Source organism: Lytechinus variegatus, chromosome 2, assembly GCF_018143015.1.
Source record: "Lytechinus variegatus isolate NC3 chromosome 2, Lvar_3.0, whole genome shotgun sequence".
NCBI lineage: Eukaryota > Metazoa > Echinodermata > Echinoidea > Temnopleuroida > Toxopneustidae > Lytechinus > Lytechinus variegatus.
In genome coordinates, this window is record NC_054741.1 from 49120112 (window position 1) to 49142449 (window position 22338).

At 36.8% G+C, this 22338-nt stretch overlaps 2 protein-coding genes across 2 annotated transcripts in view; both read right to left on the reverse strand.

Annotated features, from left to right (window-relative positions):
- Positions 1-10860, reverse strand: LOC121406843. The gene is made up of 3 exons (XM_041597714.1): positions 10572-10860; positions 7331-7645; positions 1-158 (listed from the first exon to the last, which is right to left on the reverse strand). The coding sequence occupies exons 1-3, from the start codon at positions 10741-10743 to the stop codon at positions 1-3; spliced, it is 645 nt and encodes a 214-aa protein (XP_041453648.1). The 5' UTR covers positions 10744-10860.
- LOC121408243 (lactadherin-like) overlaps positions 10752-22338 on the reverse strand; it is a 23883-nt gene continuing 12296 nt past the window's right edge. Inside the window, exons 2-6 of the mRNA XM_041599640.1 lie at positions 21727-21914; positions 21327-21479; positions 20871-21018; positions 19402-19494; positions 10752-10915 (exon numbers count right to left, since the gene is read on the reverse strand). Coding sequence (XP_041455574.1) covers positions 10863-10915; positions 19402-19494; positions 20871-21018; positions 21327-21479; positions 21727-21914 — 635 coding nt within the window. The 3' untranslated portion in view covers positions 10752-10862. The remainder of the gene's footprint in view (positions 10916-19401; positions 19495-20870; positions 21019-21326; positions 21480-21726; positions 21915-22338) is intronic.

The window sequence follows — 22338 nt, forward strand, 5'->3', positions numbered from 1 at the left end:
TCAATCGGAAATGCCAGTGTATGCGCGTACCTTTTTAGTCCGCCCAGTACGAAGAAGAGCCGCCATACACAAACAGATGACATACACAACTATGGGGATACCGAATGATAGAAATATAGTATCTTTGTTTTTCAACTCCAGAAGCCATAACCGAAAACCTGCAAAGTAATAAAAAAAAAGGATTTTCAAGCTGACAATACCAACATTCATTTCAAAATTTTACTCTATATGACTTTTTTAGCACAATATATTTTATTTTGAAAAATATCATCTGTCATTATTATCATCATCATCTTCTTTCTACCATATCTTATCTTTTATCAGAGATATGACTAATCGGCATTCTGGTGGATGTCACAAATTTTGTCGCAAAAATCAACATAAATTTTGTCTCTTCTCATTAGCGCGTACCAAAAATACGCGGCTTTAAATGCGCACAATCCTTTTTATACAGGCAATAGAGATGACAAAATTTATCAGGGGATATCAGTCATAAATTTAGTACCAATTATCCCGATACCCTGCCGAATAAATGTCAAGCATATAGGCTAATGATAGTATTTAGATGACATTGTGGTATTAGTTAAACTCATCAGCCATGACAATTTCAAAAATATTTTTTTCATGCTACAATCAGTTAGGCCCTACATATAAATTCCTCCTTTCCCCCTCTGTTTTCCCTCTTCTTCTATTTCTCTTCTAAAATTCTCCACAGCTCCCTGTCTCTTTTGTAATTACGGCGCATCAGGTATCACAGGCCTAATTCATTTTCTTTAGACTCCTGTTTTAAAGTGGCAATTTGAAAAAAAAATCATAAAAATGAGGAAATTCGGGGATTGAATGTTTACTACCAGTGGACAGGATATATGTCTGACATTCCATATCTAACCAGAAAAGGGAACTTGCTCATTTTAAAAATAAATCGGCATTCATCAGTTTATGAAGACTACAACTGACAGAATCAAATTCATCACTAGAGAGAATAAAATGGCCCTAATTTTTCCGCCAGTAAAAACAAATTGTTCAAAGTAGTGATATCTTTCCAATTTGGAAAAAGGAAGTTCAGTAGGTATCCTCCCTAGAATCAGTAATAGATTGTCAATCATATTCATTCATTTTTGTAAATCAGCAATAACAAATTAAAAAAAATTGCTATGGGGTTGGCTCGAATGAATATGTTTGGCCTGCCATCAATAACCATCAATATACGCGTAGTTGCGCGAGGCCAGCAACTATACACTCTTAAAAATATTGGGTAAAAATGCTCCATGGTGGTAATTATGTATCCAACCAACATTGGGCATTTCTTTTGGGCATTATTATTTATCCAGTGTGATGAAAATTTTGCTCATTCTTAAGTAATTTCTGCTTATTTTTCAACCTTACTGGACAATATGCTTCCCGCATTGGGTAAAATACCGCCCAAAATTGGTTGGATACATAACTACCCTCGTGCTGGTTAAAATTTTGCCCAATATTTTTTACAGTGTATGACCGTGTTTACATGTGATCGGCTTTTGGTTCAGAACAGAAAGCCGATGCAGAATCAGCTTTTGGTTTATCTTGCACCGCGTTTACACGCTGTTAGAATCGGCTCGCGTGTCAAAAACCTGAAATGATACGCACACCAAAAATATACGTCATAAAGACAACGCTGGCTCTGTGCGCTCACAAGTACGTGTAAGCACACAGAGCCAGCATTGTCTTTATTTAGGCCCCCATTCCACAGAACGGAGACCATTGAAAGACCACTGAAAGACTTAAAATTGGTGAGGTCTTACAGCGGTCTTCAAGATCAATGAAATTTGTCATCTCTGTGGAATGGCTCAGAAAAACCCCTCAAAGAACTCTGAAAGACTAATGGATATTTCGTATCGTACTGGGGGGGGGGGGCGTTTCATGAAAGGTCTTGTCGGACGTTTTATCCGACAAGTCCCATTTTATCCGACAGTTACCATAGAAACAGCGCCTCCCAGCCAATCAAAATCAAGGAAAGATGTCAGATCTGACATCTTGTCGAATGAAAATATTGATGCAACGCTCCCCTGGTCTTAGACTAGTCCTCTCGAGATCTTTCAATGGTCTTTCAGAGATCTTTTATGCAATAAGTGATCTTTCAGAATTCTTTCCATGGACTTTGCCTGGTCTTTCAATGGTCTTTCAATGATCTTTCAATGATCTCTCATGAGTCTTACAGTGAGCTCCGCAAATTTATTGAGAGACTGCCGAAAGATCAATGAAAGACTTGAAGACATTTGAAAAATCATCGAAAGACCGCTGAAAGACCACTGAAAGACAATTTTCCTGTAAGACCGTTGTAAGACTGTTTAGAACCGTTTCAAAAAGTTTTGGAACCCATGAAGACCACGAAGACCGCTAAAAGATTGGTCAGGACTCATGTAAGACCTCAAAGTCCATTCATTGCAGGTTCATTGAGAGACCCCTGAAAGATCAACCAAAATTCATGGTCTTGAAAGGTCTTTCAGCGGTCTTGTTCTCTGTGGAATGGGGGTTTTACCGTGTTCACACTTAATCGGCTTTTGAATCGGCTTTTTCATAGCGTGTAAACGCGATTAACTTGCATCGGCTCGCGGTTCAGAACCGGCAATTTACACCACCAAAGTAATAGGTTCTGAACCGCGAGCCGATGCAGAATCGACTTTTTTACTACGTGTAAACAGAAAGCCGATTCTGCATTGGCAATTTGTGCGCATTTTATTTACTTAACCATTGTGACGTAACTATAAGCGCACTAATCCAGCGTTGTCTTTATTATGACGTATATTGGTGTGCGTATCATTTCAGGTTTTTGCATCAGCTCACGGTTCTGAACCGCGAGCTGTAACAAGGTGTAAACGCAAACCAAAAGCCGATTCTGCATCGGCTTTTGGTTCTAAACCAAATGCCGATTAAGTGTAAACACGGTAATTATGACCTATATTGTTGGTGTGCGTATCATTTCAGGTTACTAAGCACGTAAACGCAATTAACTTACATCGGCTCGCGGTTCAGAACCGACAATTTTGCACCACCAAAGTAGTAGGTTCATAACCGTACCGCGAGCCGAATCAGAATCGTTTTTTTTTACTACGCGTAAACAGAAAGCCGATTCTGCATCTGCAATTGGTGCGCATTTCATTTATTTTGATTTTACCATTGTGACGTAATTGTAAGTGCACGGATCCAGCGTTGTCTTCATTGTGACGTATATTGTTGGTGTGCGTATCATTTCAGGTTTTAGCATCGGCCTGCGGTTCTGAAGTTTACGCGAGCTGTAACAGCGTGCAAGATAAACCAAAAGCCGATTCTGCATCGGCTTTTGGTTCTGGGGACCGTTTCATCAACATTTTTGTCTGACAAGTTGTCAGATCTGACATCTTTCCTTGATTCTGATTGGCTGAGAGGCACTGGTACTATAGTAACTATCGGATAAAATGGGACTTAAACGTCCGACAAGTCCTTTCATGAAACGCTTCCCTGGACCGGCAATTTTGCACCACCAAAGAAGAAAAAGATAATAGCAATGGTTTCAGGGCTGATGTTTATCAATGATGATCGTTCAAGGTCAGATTTCACATTTTAAATTTCATTTCACGTTTAAAAATCTGAAATAAAGGCGCTGTATCCCCGAAATCCGGATTGAAATTTAAACTCCGAGTCCGAGACCATGGCATGGACAGCGAAAAGAAAAGCCATGCATCTTGCATCTCATGCACTGCACTGGCTGCGCGCTGCAAAGCCAGGCTGCGTCGAAGGTCGATCGAGCAAGTAATCTCCCAACCAAAGACGTTATAATTTATGAACGGCCACCTACCCACATTTTCCCTGGTTCTCCTAAATACTTTTCTGAGAAAAATCAGCCATTGAGGCAAACTGATTGCAATGTTACATCGTTTGGCAGAAAGTGCCCATCACAGTTTGGCGTAAGACCAACTCAGTAGGGTCTAGTAATATTACTAGGGTTGGGGTCGATCAGACCAAGGAGATATCATCTCTAAAAGAAATTGAACTTTGAATTGATTTTTAATACGGCATCCATTTCTTAATTCGACCATTGATTCTCTGCAATAAATATTTTAAAGAGTTTTATATTTCTTTATTATATTGCAAATTGTAAATTTTCCTGGGAATTTTGCTTGGCAGACCAGAACGTGTACAATTTTTCGAGAAATTCGAAAGCGAAAGAGCAAAATGACCGAGTTTTTCGTGATTTTATGCATTTTCTAAATCTAAAGTAAAATTTAAGGATTTCATTCTAGGCCTAACGGTCACTTGTCAACCATTGAAACTTCTAGATCTAGACTCAAGAAATTTACCCTGTATGGACTAAAAAAAATCCTACTTTAGCCTAAGCTTGCCTTAATTCACCAAGCCGAGCCTCGCGGCTTGCATGGGCCAATCCTCAATTATGGTCTAGGTCTATCGGCGTCCAAGTATATAGATTCTCGACAGCTGAAATCCGTCTGTTTTTAGTTTATTATAATTGCTAATTTGCTTTTTGCATATCTCCTACCAAGTAAAACAAGTCGCAGTAGATGCTACTAGGAAGTACTAGATCTAGATTTAGATCTATTTTACTATCCCGTGTGGAACATCGATAAACTGATCGAGACTGTTCGAAGCTTTTTTGTCTAGTTAAACTAATAACATTGGATTTAAGACTGTAGTCTATCGATCTAGATCTAATTTAGATGTAGACTGCACTTATTAATGATTGGATGTATTCTAGATTTAGAAGTTTTGGAAATATGCTGAAAAAATAACATATTTAGACGTGAATATTTTTGTTATACACATTGGCAATGCCGCCGGTTCTTTATATTAAAAAAAATATATATATCTAAAAAATAAATGAGTACAGCCTGCATGGGCTGCGGATAAATGCTGGTCGACGGGTTGGCAGCCACGTCGTGGTCCGCCTAGCACAACAAGTACCGGTGCTTGACTAGAGGTTGAGAGCTAAGCAGACGATGTAACATATAGCTTACGCATGGGTTCAGCGAAAAGCTCAGAGAAAAATAAGGTGGTCGTATTCAATCCCGAAATGCTTTGCGAGTGGTCACAAAATCGTCTCGGCACAAATCATCTAATACAGCCGTCTGGTGAAATCGATGATAACAACAATCACCGATTTAGTAATGATTTTAGTTTCTAAAACTGATTTTTGTATTGTCTGTAATATTTATATACTGTATGTTTTATAAAGTATGTGTAATCCCCTTATGATTTTTTGAATGTTTTATTTGATATCGTTGTAGTCATATCCTTTCATATTGTCTTTTAAATCGCTACTAATTTGTTGTTGTATTTGATCGGCGTTTGATTTCGTTGGCATGAATAATAAATTGTGCGCGCAGCTCAGCTGCATGCGGGTATTGAGTTGACCTTCCTTAGAACAACGCGCTTGTGTTTTGCTGCCCTCTACGTTCGTTGGACAAAGTTCAGAATACCGATTTGTGACCATGATAGCGGAGTCACATCTCGGTAAGAAATGACAAAATTTATGACAAAAGTTATGACAGTATTCCAGTATGCCACCCCAGGTTCATAAAGGTAAGGATTCAAAAAAGGGAAACAGATAATCATAATAATATTATGTGTAATTCTGTAGCACATTAAATTTTTTTTGCCAAGTTGTATAACTCTAATTTATTGAAAGTATCATACATATCTACAATTCAACCATGCTATGATTATGCCTGTTGTGTATGGATATATCTTTCAGATGTGTATAAACAGAAATTGTTGAGAAAATAAAAAAGAATAGCAGTGCGAATAATCACGGAAAATTTCGATGGCGACAATTATATTGGTACTAAGTTATGACTGACCCACCCTGGCTAAGAACAAAACAAATGTGCAATTACATACTTTTTTGCACACATGCAACACAAGTAAAATACATTTTGCCACGCTCCAGGACGATTATACAGTGCGTATGAAAAAAAGTTTACACTTAGAAAAATTCCTGTAAAATTATACATTTGTAATATCCTAAAGGTTTTTTCACATTTTAGCATTAGTACAGATCCATTTAAGCAAATAACGATACAACTGTCGAAAATATTTCCGCTTAAGTGAGTGCCACTTACATGTACTTTTGAAAAGTTAGTGAAAAGTGATTTGCGCAGAACTTTGAAATAGTCATGCGAATGAACATAGACCTTAATCATGAAGAACACGTAGAATTAAGTTTGTAAAATTGATTTGAACATATCCTTAGCCCCTTTTTAGCTTGTTTACTTGCCCAAAACACTTTGAAGAGTGCATTGCGCCTCATCCCACTCCCCCACACACCGAGGCCATCATGACGATATTTGTTTTACACTTAGCTGTGATTTACATAAATGACTTAGGCTTGATTTTCATTTTGTTAATTATTATTATTGTGAAATGTGTGGAGAAACGAGCATTAAATGAAAAATGTAATGTAAACCCACTTTGAATGATAAAAACTTAGTGAAAAAATAAGATTTACAAATATGTACAGTGCTCACCCAAGTGTAACATTCTTTCAAAACTTTTACTTTCATTGGATAAATAAGACCTAATTCCAAGATTATATGTGAAAAAAATTGCCCACATGTTGCATATTTTTTTATTTCCTAGGGCTTTATCGAAGTGTATTTTTTTTGATACGCACTGTACAGGGAAATTGTGATGTAGTATGACCACAGTGGATTAATAAAAAAACACACAAAATGCAAAAATATTAGAATTATTCTAACAAGTATCATCTGGGAGGGAGCTTAAAAAACCTTAAACATATTCACATATTAAAGTAAAAATCGCCATCTTATACCTATTTGTTTGGTATGATTACCCTTTACATTTTTAAACCGATCTGCGGTCCCTGATGACCAATTAATGCACTAAATTGTAGAAATTGTCACCCAGTTATTTATCTATTTTTTCGACATGAGCCAATGGGAGCGTATCATATGAAATCATGGCTGACCTGAATTACACGGTTCTAGGTATACACGATTATTAGACTACCTATAATAATAAAAACAAACAAACACATTCCTACCCGGAGAGGGATGGGTGCAACCGAAAATTATGATGGCGCTTTTTGATCTGACAGAGAAGTGGTTTCAAAAATCAATATGACCTTTCATCGTTTATTCATTTATTATCATTTTTTTAGAGGGGGGGGGGCATGTCAGAAAATATTTGCCCTGATGTCGAGACAAAAATGTCAATGTTTAGAATCCATTTTTATTTCCTTGATCCTTTCAAATAGTTTTGTTATAGGGTTGTTTTGACAAGACTTGTTGGGAAAAAAGCGTTTGCTCATAGAATTAGAATGTATAGTCCGTTAACTTACTTGATACCGTGGATTTACCAGTTGGCGATGATACTGCTTCTGTTTGTGAAAATTGAAGAGGTGTTACCAATTCATCAGGAATCGTCAATTCATCGGGTGTCGACAATCCATCGGGTGTCATCGATCCATCGGGTGTCGCCAATCCACTGGGTGTCGTCAATTCATCACGGGTTGCAAATTCATAAGGTGTCGTCAATTCAACTGAGGTGCTCAAGCTTGCAGTAGTCCTTAGTTCAGGTATCAAGGCTGGGCCCCAGGCAGGGCCCCAGGCCGGGGCCGCAGCGGGTAGAAAGACGTTTACCATGTCTGTCACGTCTGTGAGCAAGTAAAAAATCCTTCATATTACTACTAACAAAATAATGCAATATTTTGTTTTGAAAAAAATATCCGTTTAGTTGGATACGCAGTCTGTTCTTGATTACAAAGTGCTTAGATTGTCCCTTTTTAAAAGTAATTAAAAAACACAAAATGCAAAACTATTTGAGTTAGAATCATTCTAACAAGAATCATCTGGGAGCCTTAAATATATGCACAAATTAAAGTAAAATCGCCATATTTTATTTATTTGTTTTGTATGACCATCTTTACATTTTTCAAACCAATCTGCCAAGTCTGCGTTCCCTGATAACCAATTAATGCAGTAAATTGTAGAAATCTGTCCCATGACAATTAAAAATACCCGAATAATACTTTTTTTCGACATGAGCCAATGAGAGCGTATCATGGCTGATCTGAATTGCACGGTTCTAGGTATACACGATAAGTTATTAGACCACTTATGATACAAAGAAAAAAAAAACAAACGCACATTTATTCGGAAGGGGATGGATGCATCCGAAAATTATGATGGGCCCTTTGATCTCTTGACAGAGAAGACGATTTACCTAGTATTTAGTAACACCTTGGCTTCATGCATTACCGACTCAAATTATGTTTGACAATACCCCCACTTAAAGCAGGTTTCTCATACAAAATTTTCAGGCGTTTTGGTTGATACCAAGCTCTTCTGGAAATTACATATCAAAAATATTTGCAAAACAATCTCTGGAAATATTGGTATCATTAACAGACTAAAATCACATCTTCCACAACGATCTTTGCTTATTCTTTATTATTCTCTTGTTTTACCCTACTTAAATTATGGGCTTTTGCTTGGGGAAACACCCATCAAACTCCGTTAGAAAAAATATGTTGTTACAAAAAAAGTAATTCGTATAATCTGCAATGCTCCGTTTCGTGCCCACTTAGATCCACTTTTCCTTGAACATAATATTCTCAAAGTAAACGACCTCTACTTGTTTCATCTTGGAGAATTTATGTATAAATTCAATTCTGGTGCCCTTCCCTTAGTTTTTCATGAAATGTTTATAAAGATTCAAACTATTCATAAATATCCCACTAGACAGTCTGAAGATTTTTGAGGTCCTAACTTTTGGAATAGATTTGAAAAACTTTCCTTCACTCGCAGTCTTCAAAAGAAAACTTAAGACATTTTTATTGGCTACGTATAAAACCTAGCTCTCCCTGTTGTACTTAGTTTGTCCCTTATTTTATTGTCAATATTATCACTATTATCACTATTATCATGATTATTTTTGTCATGATTGCTATTATTATTGTGAATATCAATATCATCAATATTATCTCTACTATTACTGTCATTGTTATTATTGTGGGTATCCGAAGAACTCGTCACCACTTCTCAACCAGGAATACACCTTGATCCGTTTCCTTTGCACGTTTACTTCATATCACCTGTGAAACATTTTCTTATTTTATTCCACATGCAGATATGTTCTCCTCATCGTCTCTCCTCGTTATTCTTCGTAAATTACTAATTTCATGCATCATGTTATTGTTTATTTCACATTTTTCTTCCCTTTTTTGGCCACTATCATTATTTAATTATGTATATCAATGAATAATTAGTTTTGAGGGGTCCACGATTTACAAGCACAGCTTCACAGTGGACCTCTCCAGGATGTTATTTTCAGCCGCAAATATTTCATGATCCATATTAAGCTTCAAATGTATAATTTACAAAATGATTTAGATGAATATATATATATATCTTTATATATATGTATTGATGGATTTTGTCTACTGTTTTCAGGGCCGTCGCCAGGGGGGGGGTGCGGAGGGTGCGAACGCACCCCCCTTAGAACAAAAAAAAAAAAAAAAAAAAAAAAAAACGGAGGGGGGGGGTAGGGATACTTGAGGGCTATATCCATTCTGGCCGGCGGGCTATATAACTGCATGAAATTGAGTTAATACGTTGTTTTTTGTTTTTTTTTTTCATAAAAAGCACCCCCCCTAGAAAAAAGCTGGTGACGGCCCTGGTTTTGTTGGAAATGAGAAAAAAATAAAACTGAAAACTGTAACTGAAGTGGTTCCAAAGATCATTATGACCTTTCATCGCTTATTTATTTATTTATTGTTGGGGGGGACATGTCAGAAAATATTTGTCCTCCTGTCGAGAAAGAAATTCAAATTCAAATTTATTTATTTCACTTTCATCAAACAGAAACAAATTGTATACCATATATAAACATAAGTATTGTATCCGTTGCAAAGAAACAAAAATAATAATACATATGCTGTGAAAAAAAAAACACTTAGACAATTTGGGCAACACATTGGAGGTTTCAAATAAGTATAATATTTTTCAATAAAAATTAAATTAAGATGGAAATGGAGGGACCCACTAAAAAGCAATGCTTGTACAATGTGGGCCCCTCAAAAAAATAGATAACACAACAAATCACAAAGTACCAATACAGATATATGTAATCAAATGAGAAAAAAAAATAATGAGAGAAATAATACCCACAAAATAAATACGAAGTTATCAAAAATTATAAATTGTATAGGACAAAACAACCTGTCCTAAAATATATCCACCCTTCCCCATCCCCCCCGAAAAAGAAAAGAAAAAGGTGAGAATGCCCTGAGAAGATGGATGGGTGCTGCTGAACGTCGGTAGAACACCTGCAATCGTGGACTCAAGCAAACTGGATTCAATGATGTGTTTAAAAGGAGAAAAAAATATATAAAATGACCTGGAAAGAATATAATGCACGAAAAATGTGATTGAAATGTCATTCTTTGGAATCAATTTATTTACTTCATCAATTTGAATGTTCTTGTTATAGGGTTTATAGAGACTGTTGTTGAAAAAAAATAATTTGCTCATTAAATGTGTAGTCCGTTAGTTTATTTGATAAAGTAATCATGGAATTACCAGTTGGAGATGACACTGCTTCCATTTCTGTAAATTGAAGAGGTGCCACCAATTCATCAGGTGACGTTAATTCAGGTGTCGCAAATTCATCGGGTGTCGTCAATCCATCAGGTGTCGACAATCCATCAGGTGTCGCCAATCTATCGGGTGACGGCAATCCATCGGGTGTCATCAATTCATCGGGTGTCGCCAATCCATCGGGTGCCGTCAATTCATCAGGTGTCCTAAATCCATCAGGTGTTGTCAATTCAACTGACGTGCTCAAGCTTGCAGCAGTCTTTAGTTCAGGTGTCAAGGCACGGCCCCAGGCCGGGTCGCAGCGGGTGTAAAGACGAGTCCCATGTCTGTGATCAAGTATAAAATCTTTCATATTACTATTATCAAATGCAATATTTTGTTTTGAAAGAAATTTAATGTCTGTTTAGTTGGATATGCAAACTGTTCTTGATTACAAAGTGCTTAGAGTGTCCTTTTTAAAAAGTGATTAAGTACTTTCAAAATTCAGCTCGTGCTCCACAACACAAAATTAATTTGATAAGATGCATAAATTGATAATGATTAATTCTTACCAAAAATATCCTAACTTTTCCTTTTGACGTAACTGGGCATATGTCACTAATTTCAGCTGGTGCTTTGCTTCTTGATATGCACACTGGTTCATTTATCAATTCTGTGGCTACATTTTCAATCTGCTAGAAGGCCGAGCCGTCGTCCCCTCCGTGAGGGAATGGTTTTTGTAAGTTCACTAGAAGCTGTATTTAATCTGAAATGGCCCTACTCTCCAGCCCTAACGGATTCACAGCTAGACATAGATAGTTCAGGGGAAAAATGAAGCCGTACAAGTCATCTGGCAGCAACATAAGTGTTAATCAGCGAACGTATAGGTCAGCAACACACAGCACTGTTGCTATTAGGAAGATCTCATCGAGATAATTTATATCATTAGTTTAAATTTCCTTACTAAAATTTTTTTGCTCTTTGATTGGTCGAGAGCCTTTCATGTGACCAATCATGATTTCACTAGAAAAATGAAATTCATTGGGTTCCAAATAGTTCGTGACGTCAGACGTCCGTCTGAAAACCACGCAATCACTCGGCACAGCGCACAACAGACAGTGGTCCAGTCATTTTGCCCAAATTTTGACCAAACTTGGAACAAATTGCAAGAGAATTGTGTTCACCACAATGCATTTCTGTGAGGTCCCTATACAACATCCTAAAAGTCCTAAACTATCCGGACAAGGGAAAGGTATCTAATTTGCATAAATCCAAGATTGCTGGTAAAATTAATTGAAATGGCTTATCCTTAATATTTTTATATAGATAATGGGAAAAACTTGAAATGAATACGCAATTCACTGTGATTAAGGTATTATAAATCGATTGCAGTCGTTTTCGGGACTGTCTGATTAATATTTTTCGAAATCCACGTTTTCAATGAAAAATTTGCATTAGCGTTGATATCTTTCTGTTTTATCATCAGGATCAACAACTGATGCAAAATATCAGCTTTCGACAAGAAAGGGGATATGACAACGAGAAAATCGATATGCTTCATAACATTATCAATGTCTTAACTTGCTCAGATTAAGGGCAAATACATCCGAATGTATTAAGCGATATTGAAAAAAGTGACACCAAAAACCAACCTCCGTGTCTTAATCACTTTGATATCGACTACAACGCGATCGCTGACATGCCTTTAAAGAGATACAATAGATTAAATCGGTCTTGCCTCGCCTTTGTTGGTGTGACTAACACGCAAATACAAGTGTGCGCTTTGTGATAGGAAGGTGCATATTACTTAAATTGATATGTGTGCGAAGGGCATTTTCTACATATTAAAGCAACTTTTATGATAATAAAATCTCTTGGAAAAGTTAGAAGAATCATTGCTCTGCATGCTCCATGCAATTACGCTCAAGAACATTGAAGCATATTCCTGCAATAGCCTGTCGAAGTTACACCCCTTATCCGTATCTGAACTATTAGAATATCGTACTTTTTGGAGCCCTAATGTGACAGAGTGGTGTTTGCTACGGAGAAAAACGACTTTTATTGTTTTGAAATCAATTGGAGGCAAGAGAGTAGGTTTTTCTCTATCAGTAAGAAGTGATGGCACAACAGATCCTATACCCTCAGGGGTCTACCGAAATGACCCAACCCCTTTAACGTATTTTGCCAATTTCTTGGAAAATTCGTCATTTTGGAGCCCCACTGAGGTAAAAGGCGTTTCTTCCTTTGCAGTATACCACTTTTATTGTTTTGTAACCACTTGGGGTAACAAAATTAGTTTTTCCTCTATCAGCTACATACAAAGAAGTGCTGGCACAGCAAACCCTACTTCTCAGGGGTTTGCCAGAGTCCCCCACCCCTTTCCATATTTTGCCTATTCATGGAAAAATCTACCAATTCGGAACCCTCATACATGCAAAAATGTTTTTCTGATATATAGCAAACCACTTTAATTGTTTCGTGACCACTTGGATATAAAAAAGTATATTTTCATCTACCATTTAAAGAAGAACTGGCTCAGAGAAGAGCCTATAACCCCAGGGGTTCCCGAAGTCTCCCCACCTTTTTTGACTATTTCCCTCTTTATTAAAACAAAATCGCAGTTTCTACCGCCCCCCCCCCTTTTCAGGCAAATGGCATTTCTGCTATATTGTAAAGTCACTTATTATTTGAAACCACTTAAAGATGAATGAGTTTCGTCTATCAACTCATCGATCTGGAAACAAATGCAAATCGGCTTAGCTCTAATTTTACTTTAACAAATATACCACGCGTTCCTAGGTTGGTCCGGCTATTGTACTATCCTCGGCTAAAATATTTCCATTACACTTTCTCAAACCGTGTATATTAGTATAACATATCTCTATGGAACATCCGCTCGATACGCGCATACAATATGAAGTGCGCGAATAATTTGGTCGTCATTATAAGGAAACCATGATCCGGTACAATACACTCACTGAGTAATTGCAAAATAAAGGTAAAACTAATATGATAACACTAGATTCAAATAATACAACAAATATATACAAACAATGGAATAATAATGTACGGCTTATTTCGAAAGGGTGGATGCTGTCGCGTTAGGGTGCGTCAACGCGAACGCGAAGATTCGTCCAAAGCCCCCCCCCCCCCGGTTTGGCCGGAAGGGTGCGTTGGGAGCGCCACGTCGCGTCGCGTTCACTGGAACGCGCCCTTTCGTCCAAAGCCCCCCCCCCCCCGGTTTGGACGAAAGGGTGTGTTTAATAATAATGAATAAATAAATACAAATATTTATAAGAAAGCTGAACAAACAAAAAAGACGAGTGATATGTGAAATTTGCATAGGAACATAAATCATCATATGGCACAAACATTCTTTTTAAGGTAAAAAAAAAAAACAATGACGGCATGCTGCATGAGGATTTTTCGGTGGAAATGTTTTATGGTGTAATATTGATACATGTAAAAATTATGACTGATTTCAAGGTTCTTTCAAATAAAAAAAAGTAACTTACCTTCAATTTTATACTTTGCAGGTGTGTATTTATTACAAAGGAAAACATTCGTATACCTGGAGATATTTGGTGTCCCCCAAATTATAAAACTTACGGCAGATGTGTCCTGGAAGGGCAAGGCCAAAATTGATGTCGGGTCAGCATTCACAACGTTTAACTCTTCAGACCCTACCTTACTATATTTTACACTTGAGACCCTGCCTCAGTATATTTTGTGAGATGTATCTGTTGTGTATGTGTGCGTGTTGTGTGTATAATAATAATAATAATATGTGCGTGTTGTTTGTATAATAATCATAATACTTATAATAATAAAAATAATAACAATAATAATATTTTATGTACAGTTTATGTACAATTATAACAATAACAACCCCCCAAATGTATTTCATTCAATGTTTCCAAAAAATCATTCCATTCATAACTATCCAACAAGGCGATTGGGTGAATTCCATTTACCACTTCTAAGAACTTTGCTGCTCAGAACACATTTATATATGAGGGACCGAAGTTATGGAACTCACTTCATAATGATATAAGAACTGCAAAATCTTTGAACTCTTTTAAGACTAAATTCAAATTATCTCTATTAAAATCTTATAATGTATCCTCAAATTAAATCTTATTCATCATCTCTGTCAAGAGGTTAGTCATCATTTTTACTATAAAGACTATAATTAAAACATAAATCATCCCTTTTTTTAATTGAAAAAAAAAATCACACAAGTCCTTCCCAATTGTGCTCGGTTTTTAACCTCATATATTATTTGTGTCTATCCTCTCATCTTTTTTCTCTTTCCTGTCCGCTTATCCGCCTTCCTACCGCTTATTTATTTACGGCATCAATCACATTTTTCGCGCATTTTATTCTTTCCAGGTCATTTTATATATTTTTTTCTCCTTTTATACACATTGAATCCAGTTTGCTTGAGTCCACGATGGCATGTGTTCTACCTACGTTTAGCAGCACCCATCCATCTTCTCAGGGCATTCTCCCCTTTCTCTTTTCTTTTTTTTTGGGGGGGGGGGTGGGAAGGGTGGATATATTTTTGGATATATTTTAGGACGGTTTGTTTTGTCCTATACAAACTATATTTTTTGATATCTTCGTATTTTATATTTTGTGAGTATTATTTCTCTCTCATTTATTTTTTTTCTCATTTGATTACATATGTCTGCATTTGTACTCTGTTAATGGTTTTGTTATCTATTTTTGAGGGCCCACATTGTACAACCATTGCTTTTTAGTGGGTCCCTCCATTTCCATCTTAATTTAATTTCTATTGAAAAATAGTATACTTATTTAAAACCTCCAATGTGTTGCCCAAATCGTGTACGTTTTTTTTTCACAACATATGTATTATTATTTTTGTTTCTTTGCAATGGATACAAATACTTATTTTTATATATATGGTATACAATTTGTTTTTGTTTGATGGAAGTGAAATAAATAAAATTGAATTGAATTGAATAATAATACTTACAATAATGATAATAATAATAATTTTCACCCCAAAGAGTGAATTTATTGAAATGAATTTGGAGTGAAAAATTGGCGCCAAGTGGCTTATTGCAAGGGTGGGTATCTGATTTTATTATCATTATTATTATTATTATTATCATTTTTATTCTTAGTTGAACTTTTCTTTCTTTTCCTCAAATTGTCAATGCTTTAAATGATTGAAAATCCACTATTTTACTTGCAAATTGGCAATGTTTGACAAAATATCTTATATTCAGCTTTCTTATAAATATTTGGATTTATTTATTCATTATTATTAAACGCACCCTTTCGGCCAAACCGGGGGCTTTGGACGAATCTTCGCGTTCGCGTTGACGCACCCTAACGCGACAGCATCCACCCTTTCGACATAAGCCATAATGTACTACATTTAAAGAATATAACTATCACTAAATTATTGACTTACTTTTTTGTAAATCTTCAGTAAGACAGTATTAAATTCTGTCCAATAAATTGGTCTTCTAATTTCACCCGGATTTAGCAAAGTTCATTTTGTGACCACTAAGATCCTTTCTAGAACACTTTTTGAGTAGTTTGTACAGTTGATTTATTTTTCATTATTTTTGCTTAAAAAGTTTTTTCATTATTTTTGCTTAAAAAGTAAATGGATACATTAGAAATCTGATGAATATAAAATGTGTGCCTTTTATTTTTTGTGACCAGAAATATTCAAATAATATTTATAATTATGAAGACCAGGGAAGGGTGAATGGAAAGACTTGTATGTTTCTGACTAAAGGGCGGGACCAGAACATCATTTAATGAAAGAAAAATATCATTATGTTTAATTGTTAGGAAAAATGAATCTTCCATTCAACTTAGCCTACCAAAATTATTATGCATTTACATTTATCTTTCCCTCTTTCTTAGTCTCACTCTATTTTCACTGTACCATCTCTTATTACCCCTCCCCCTCTCTCTCTTTATGTACACACAGAAACACAAACTTTCGATACGCAGGGCCAGAAAAAAAATCCATTCATAAAAGAATGGAATCTACATCTCGTCACTTTGGAAAAGGAATTGCTATCATTTCTTAAAATTAGTCCAAGGCGATATTTTATGCTAACATACCCGAATTATAATAAAGTCTACATGGTCTTTTTCAAGGGTTTTGCGTTTGTTGTGAATAAAACTGTTTATATTAACACGTATTATCATCATAATCCAGACCAGCAGCGCAGCGCATTACGAACAATGTGTTATACAGGTAAATTGGCAACACAATTTTGCTGCCTGTATAGTCAGTGTCAGTCTGACATGCGAGTCTACAATATTTTTTTAACCCAGGGGGCTCCGGCCCGCTTCGAGTCGACCGTGCAAAACAAGGGAGACGATGGGGGTAGATTGTGGTCTCAGTTACCACTAATCACGATTTTATGGATGAAAGTCTATCGTGACACACAAGTCCTGACATCGAGACACAGACCTGAACCTAAAAAAAAACACGAAAAGTTCTGGCGCGATACCTCTCCTTCTTTCAAATTTCAAAACAAAATGGCCGACCGAGACCGAGGCTGTGTGTATATATATATATATATATATATATATATATATATATATATATATATATATACATACATACGTATATATATATATATATATATATATATATATATATATATATATATATATATATATATATATATATATATATATACATATATATATATATATATATTGAGGTTCCGGTCTGTGCCTCGATGTCAGGATTTGTGTGTCACGACAGGCCTTCATCCATATAATCGTGGTAAGTCCATAATTTCTGTTTCAACATTTTATTAAGATTACTATTGAGACCCCAATCTACCCCAACGCCCCCCCCCCCCCCTTTGCACGGTCGACTCCTGGGCTCCGGCCCGCGGGCCGAGCTCCCTGGGTTACCAATTTTCTTGACTGTTCCGGTAAATTTGTGGATATTAGTATGGAATATTAATATATTGCGATGATTTACAACTAAAGGTATGTGACTGACATCCACAGATATCTCCAGTGATACCTTATAGTGGGTGTAAAAATAATAATAATGTTTAATACTGACCAAACTTGGTTCGTGGTTCGACTGTACACTCACATTTTCCCCACTGTGCTATTGCAGAGCGTTTGGCTAAAGCCCCTTTCACAATGACGTACGACCATTTGCAACCTTTTGGTCGTGCGACAGGCTGCAACAGGCATCAATCGCTAGTCATCTCATAAGATCGCACAGAGGCTTTCACAGTTGCAACAGCTGTCGTACAACAAAAACGACCAGTAAACCCCGTTGCACGAGTAAGTCGCATATGCTCTTATTGTGCTCGTGCGATCACACGCGAGTGTTGCACGAGGGATTGCGAGTGGAACGGTCGCATACATGCGAATGAAACGGTAGTGCAATGTTGTAAGCCGTTGCGATCGGTCTTGCAACAGTCTTTTTGGCCCACTTATTATCGCACCCAGTCGCAAGACAGGTCTCTGTACATGTAGGTCGCTAGCACATGTGCAAGTGTTGTACGACATCCAGTCGAGTAAGTGCCACTTCTCGCACCAAGTCGTACAGCGTTGAACAACACTCGCACGATGATCGCCCGACCGATGGTACGACCCTGGTACGGCCTGATGCGAGTGAATCGATCGTATTTGATCGCGTTTGGATTTTGAACATGTTCAAAGTTCAGATGTGACCAGTCACGACCACCTCGAGTTTGTGCGACCGTCTACAACGACTGCGAGTGCTCGCAAGACACCGAGAGATCGATCGTGCAACAACAAGAAAAAAACTGTTGCAGGCGGTCGTAAACTGGTCGGACGTCACTTGCGAAAGGGGCTGAACGGTCGCATACATGCGAATGCAACGGTAGTGGAATGTTGTAAGCCGTAATTTCGTCGGTCTTCCAACAATCTTATATTATCACACCCAGTGGTCTCTGTAGGTCTCTAGCACATGTGCAAGTGTTGTACGACCTCCATTCGATCAAATGCGACTAAACTTAGTGTGCCACCTCTCGCACCAAGTCGTACAACGTTGAGCAACACTCACACGATGATCTCCCGACCGATGGTACGATCTGATGCGAGTGAATCAGTCGTATTTGATCGCGTTTGGATGTTGAACATGTTCAAAGTTCAGATGCGACCAGTCAGGACCACCTCCGACCACCTCGAATTCGTACGGTCGTCTACAACGACTGCGAGTGCTCGCAAGACACCAAGGGATCGATCGTGCAACAACAAGAAAAAACTGTTGCAGGCGGTCGTAAACAGGTCGTACGTCAATTGTGAAAGGGGCTTAAATGTGCGGCTCGTACAATAATTCGACAGCATGATAAGACCGGAGTTCTAGATTACATATTTTGCTCACTGCAGCGAGTTGACTGCGGGGGCAAACCATTTCCAATCAATGTATTTTTCTGACTTTTTTCAATATATCAAAATACGTCAGGTCAACTGAAACAAAAGTTGAAAATCAAAGCACTTATGAACGTTCGGCCCATGGCATAAATGGAAACCAAGTAGGATATGGTTTTGAAGTGGGGAGCTGAGTCAGCTTACCCATGCAATTAATCAAAATCATATATTTACGTTTCTGTACACGGATATGAAAAAGAACGTGGGGCGGGGGCTCAAGTCATCTTGGATTTGGAAGTTTTCGCAACATTTTTCTTTCTCGTAGACCTACAGAATGTTGTTCGCTATACTCTAAATTTGAAAGAAAAAAAAACATGATCTTATTTTGTTTGTGAGGATGGTGGAACAAACTCATTAAATAATTTGTAGATATTGGAATTGCCCCCCCCCCCCGATTAATACGATTTACCTGTGCGTGTTGTCATTGCTTCAGGTTGCAAAGTTGTCGTCGTGGGCTTGGTCGTAATTGTCACTTCCTCCGTTGTTGGATTTGTTGCTGTGACTTTTAAAAACAGGAACGATAAAATTATCTATTTCATGTACTAATAATTGAAAGAGGTCGGATTTACACTATTTTTAACAAGAATCTAGAGAAATATGGCTCCCTTCTTGAATTTCCGACGTATACCTTGCCAATGGTGAACAACCGGTTCTTTATTAGGACGCATGAATCTTCCCAATTTAGTCGACGCAAGATCAAATTAAGTTTATAATTTGACACTCTGGTTATATCTAAATTCTATAGGGCTTGATATTATAACGTGATGAATTAAAAATAGGCGCGATCGAAAGAACCTTTTATTATATAAAACAAATTCAGTTCTTTTACTAAACTATATAATCCAATGAGCCAAATAATGGTAATAACTCTCTGAAATATTCGTCTGGTAAAACATAGTCAGGTGTTATATATAAGTAGTATTGTAAAAGAAATTACATTTATTTTTTAGTTATTTTCTCTTTAAGGATATTCATAGCATATAACAATTACATTTATTTATTAAGTTATTTTCTCTTTAAGGATATTTATAGCACATAATGAATAAGAATATTCCAGAATGTAAAGCTTTGTTAGGCATGACTATTTAATGAGTATTTTTTTTGTTATTTCTGGAATATACAAAGATAAACAATAGAAGTCTGCTACACAATAGAGACTCCTAGTGGTAGGGGAAATAAAGGACAATAGGATTAACCATGTTTATATTGTAAATTTTACTGAAGTCTTTCAAGAGTCTTCTAGAATTGAACTATTCTGGAAAGAAGGAGAATGTTCTTTTTAAAGACAATACTAGAAGCTTCCAGAATAGTGGAAACTTACTACAGTGTATATAAGCTGACAGTTTCTTCATCACATCAGATAAGAACTATGAGTTTAACACCAGACTTTACGGCAGAGCATAGTTTATTTCCAACTGGAATACAACATTTATTTCAGTTGAATTATTTACACGCAATCAATGAACTGCTTGCAGTTACTTTGAGAAACGAATTCTCAGTTCTCAACCCTATATATCATCAGCCTGTTTTTATGAACGCTTTTCAACCCATGGATTGCTGAAATTGACTACCAATCATCATCAACATCGTCTTTACAGACATTTCAACTCGTTACAGTGACTCTTGTTATTCATCGTACTTCAGCATCAATTTCATTATCGCCAGCATTGTGGACATTAATTTAAGGAACCTTTGCCAGCCAACCTTGATATATGTATCATTTGGAATATAATCAGAACTGACACTTCAAAGAAAGATCATAATTATTTTAGTTTTGTTACATGTATGATTGATCTATTTCCTGTAATAAAAGAAAGGGAAATCAAATTTAAAACTAAATTTTCTTTATTTGTTGCAGTATCGTAACAAAAGCAATACCTTCTATCGGTCCTTTTCCATAAAGCTCAATTCGTAAGGCACTTTTACTATACCATGTAACAGGTTGTAGGCGAACGTAACGGCAAATCCTATCTTCAGGTAACAGGTTAAACACTTCAGTGTTTTGGTCATTGTTGGCAGGGAATTTCTGAAAAAAAGAAGATATGGATTAGATAAGACGTTTTCTTCAAAAGCAAAATATAGCATAACGTTAACCAGAATATTATCAAGAACATAATTTCACCCCAATAATGTGCAAAGCAAAACGTAATTCACATTAGATTTTCTTTTTACAAATGTCATGAACTTTAAAATTCTAAGTCAGCCATTACTGTCAATTGCAAATTTACATGTATATCGAAGTGTATAAAAGTAAAAATGCGTATATTCTATATATTTCATTTAATACAGGTAATCATTTGAATTCACCATAAATTTCATCATACTTGTACGTACTTTGTCAGAGTTAGGTTTGACAGGGTCTTTCACTGTATTGAATACGAGACCATCCATGCTACAGGAAACGATGTAGCTAGTTGTCCACTGAGGGTAATCTTGACGACCTTGTGTTGCCACTCCGGTGATGCGGTACGTAGCCAACAGATCAACCTGAGAATTGAAGGTCGTTTATGAAAATAAATTTCAAAATGGTTAATCTTTTAATTTTTAAATATGTTGAATTGGTTGCATGATCTCATAATCTCTTAACAAAACTTGTATCAATATAAACATGAGAAGCCTGCACTCTACGGGCACGATTGACCGATAATCTTTTTTATCATCATACCGACCAAATATGGTAGCTTCATTCGGAACTGAAAATCATAAAGTGATAAAGCTGTATTATCAATCAAACCTGAATCCACTGGCCATGCTGGTCGGCATAACTTGATCTAGGAACCCAGGCTCCGGCCCCATTTGAATCCGCTATTAGGTTTAGCCGCCCCCTCCAAGGGGCCTGGTTTGCCTTATAATTCCCAGAAGCTGTAAAACTTGAATCTGGAATAACCCCACTCTCCAGCCCTAACGGATTGCTGGCGAGACCTGTTGAGACAGAAAAAAAAGAAGTTGTACAACAACTTGTATGGATTTTTCATTTCCTACAGTTATTGGTAGGATTTTGCGAGAGGGCGTCATATTATACTGGCAGCGGTGTATGGGTGTTAAATCCCCACCATCAACATGTTCAATCCAGCTATATACTGAATGGTTACCCGGAAAGGATATGAAAGTCAGGGTCCGCGAAATGGTTTTGAAAGTGGGAAGCTGACAATAGTAATAATTATAATATTCCGCATTTATATAGCGCTTAATACGTCGGAAGACGTCTTTAAGCGCTTTAGAGATATATTATTACCCTGGTCATCGGATCCTTGCATGCCCGCATACTATGTATGCACCTTCTCCACTCCCTGGAGAGCATTCCAACAAGCGTTCCAAGACTCATTTGCTATAGGCATACTACATA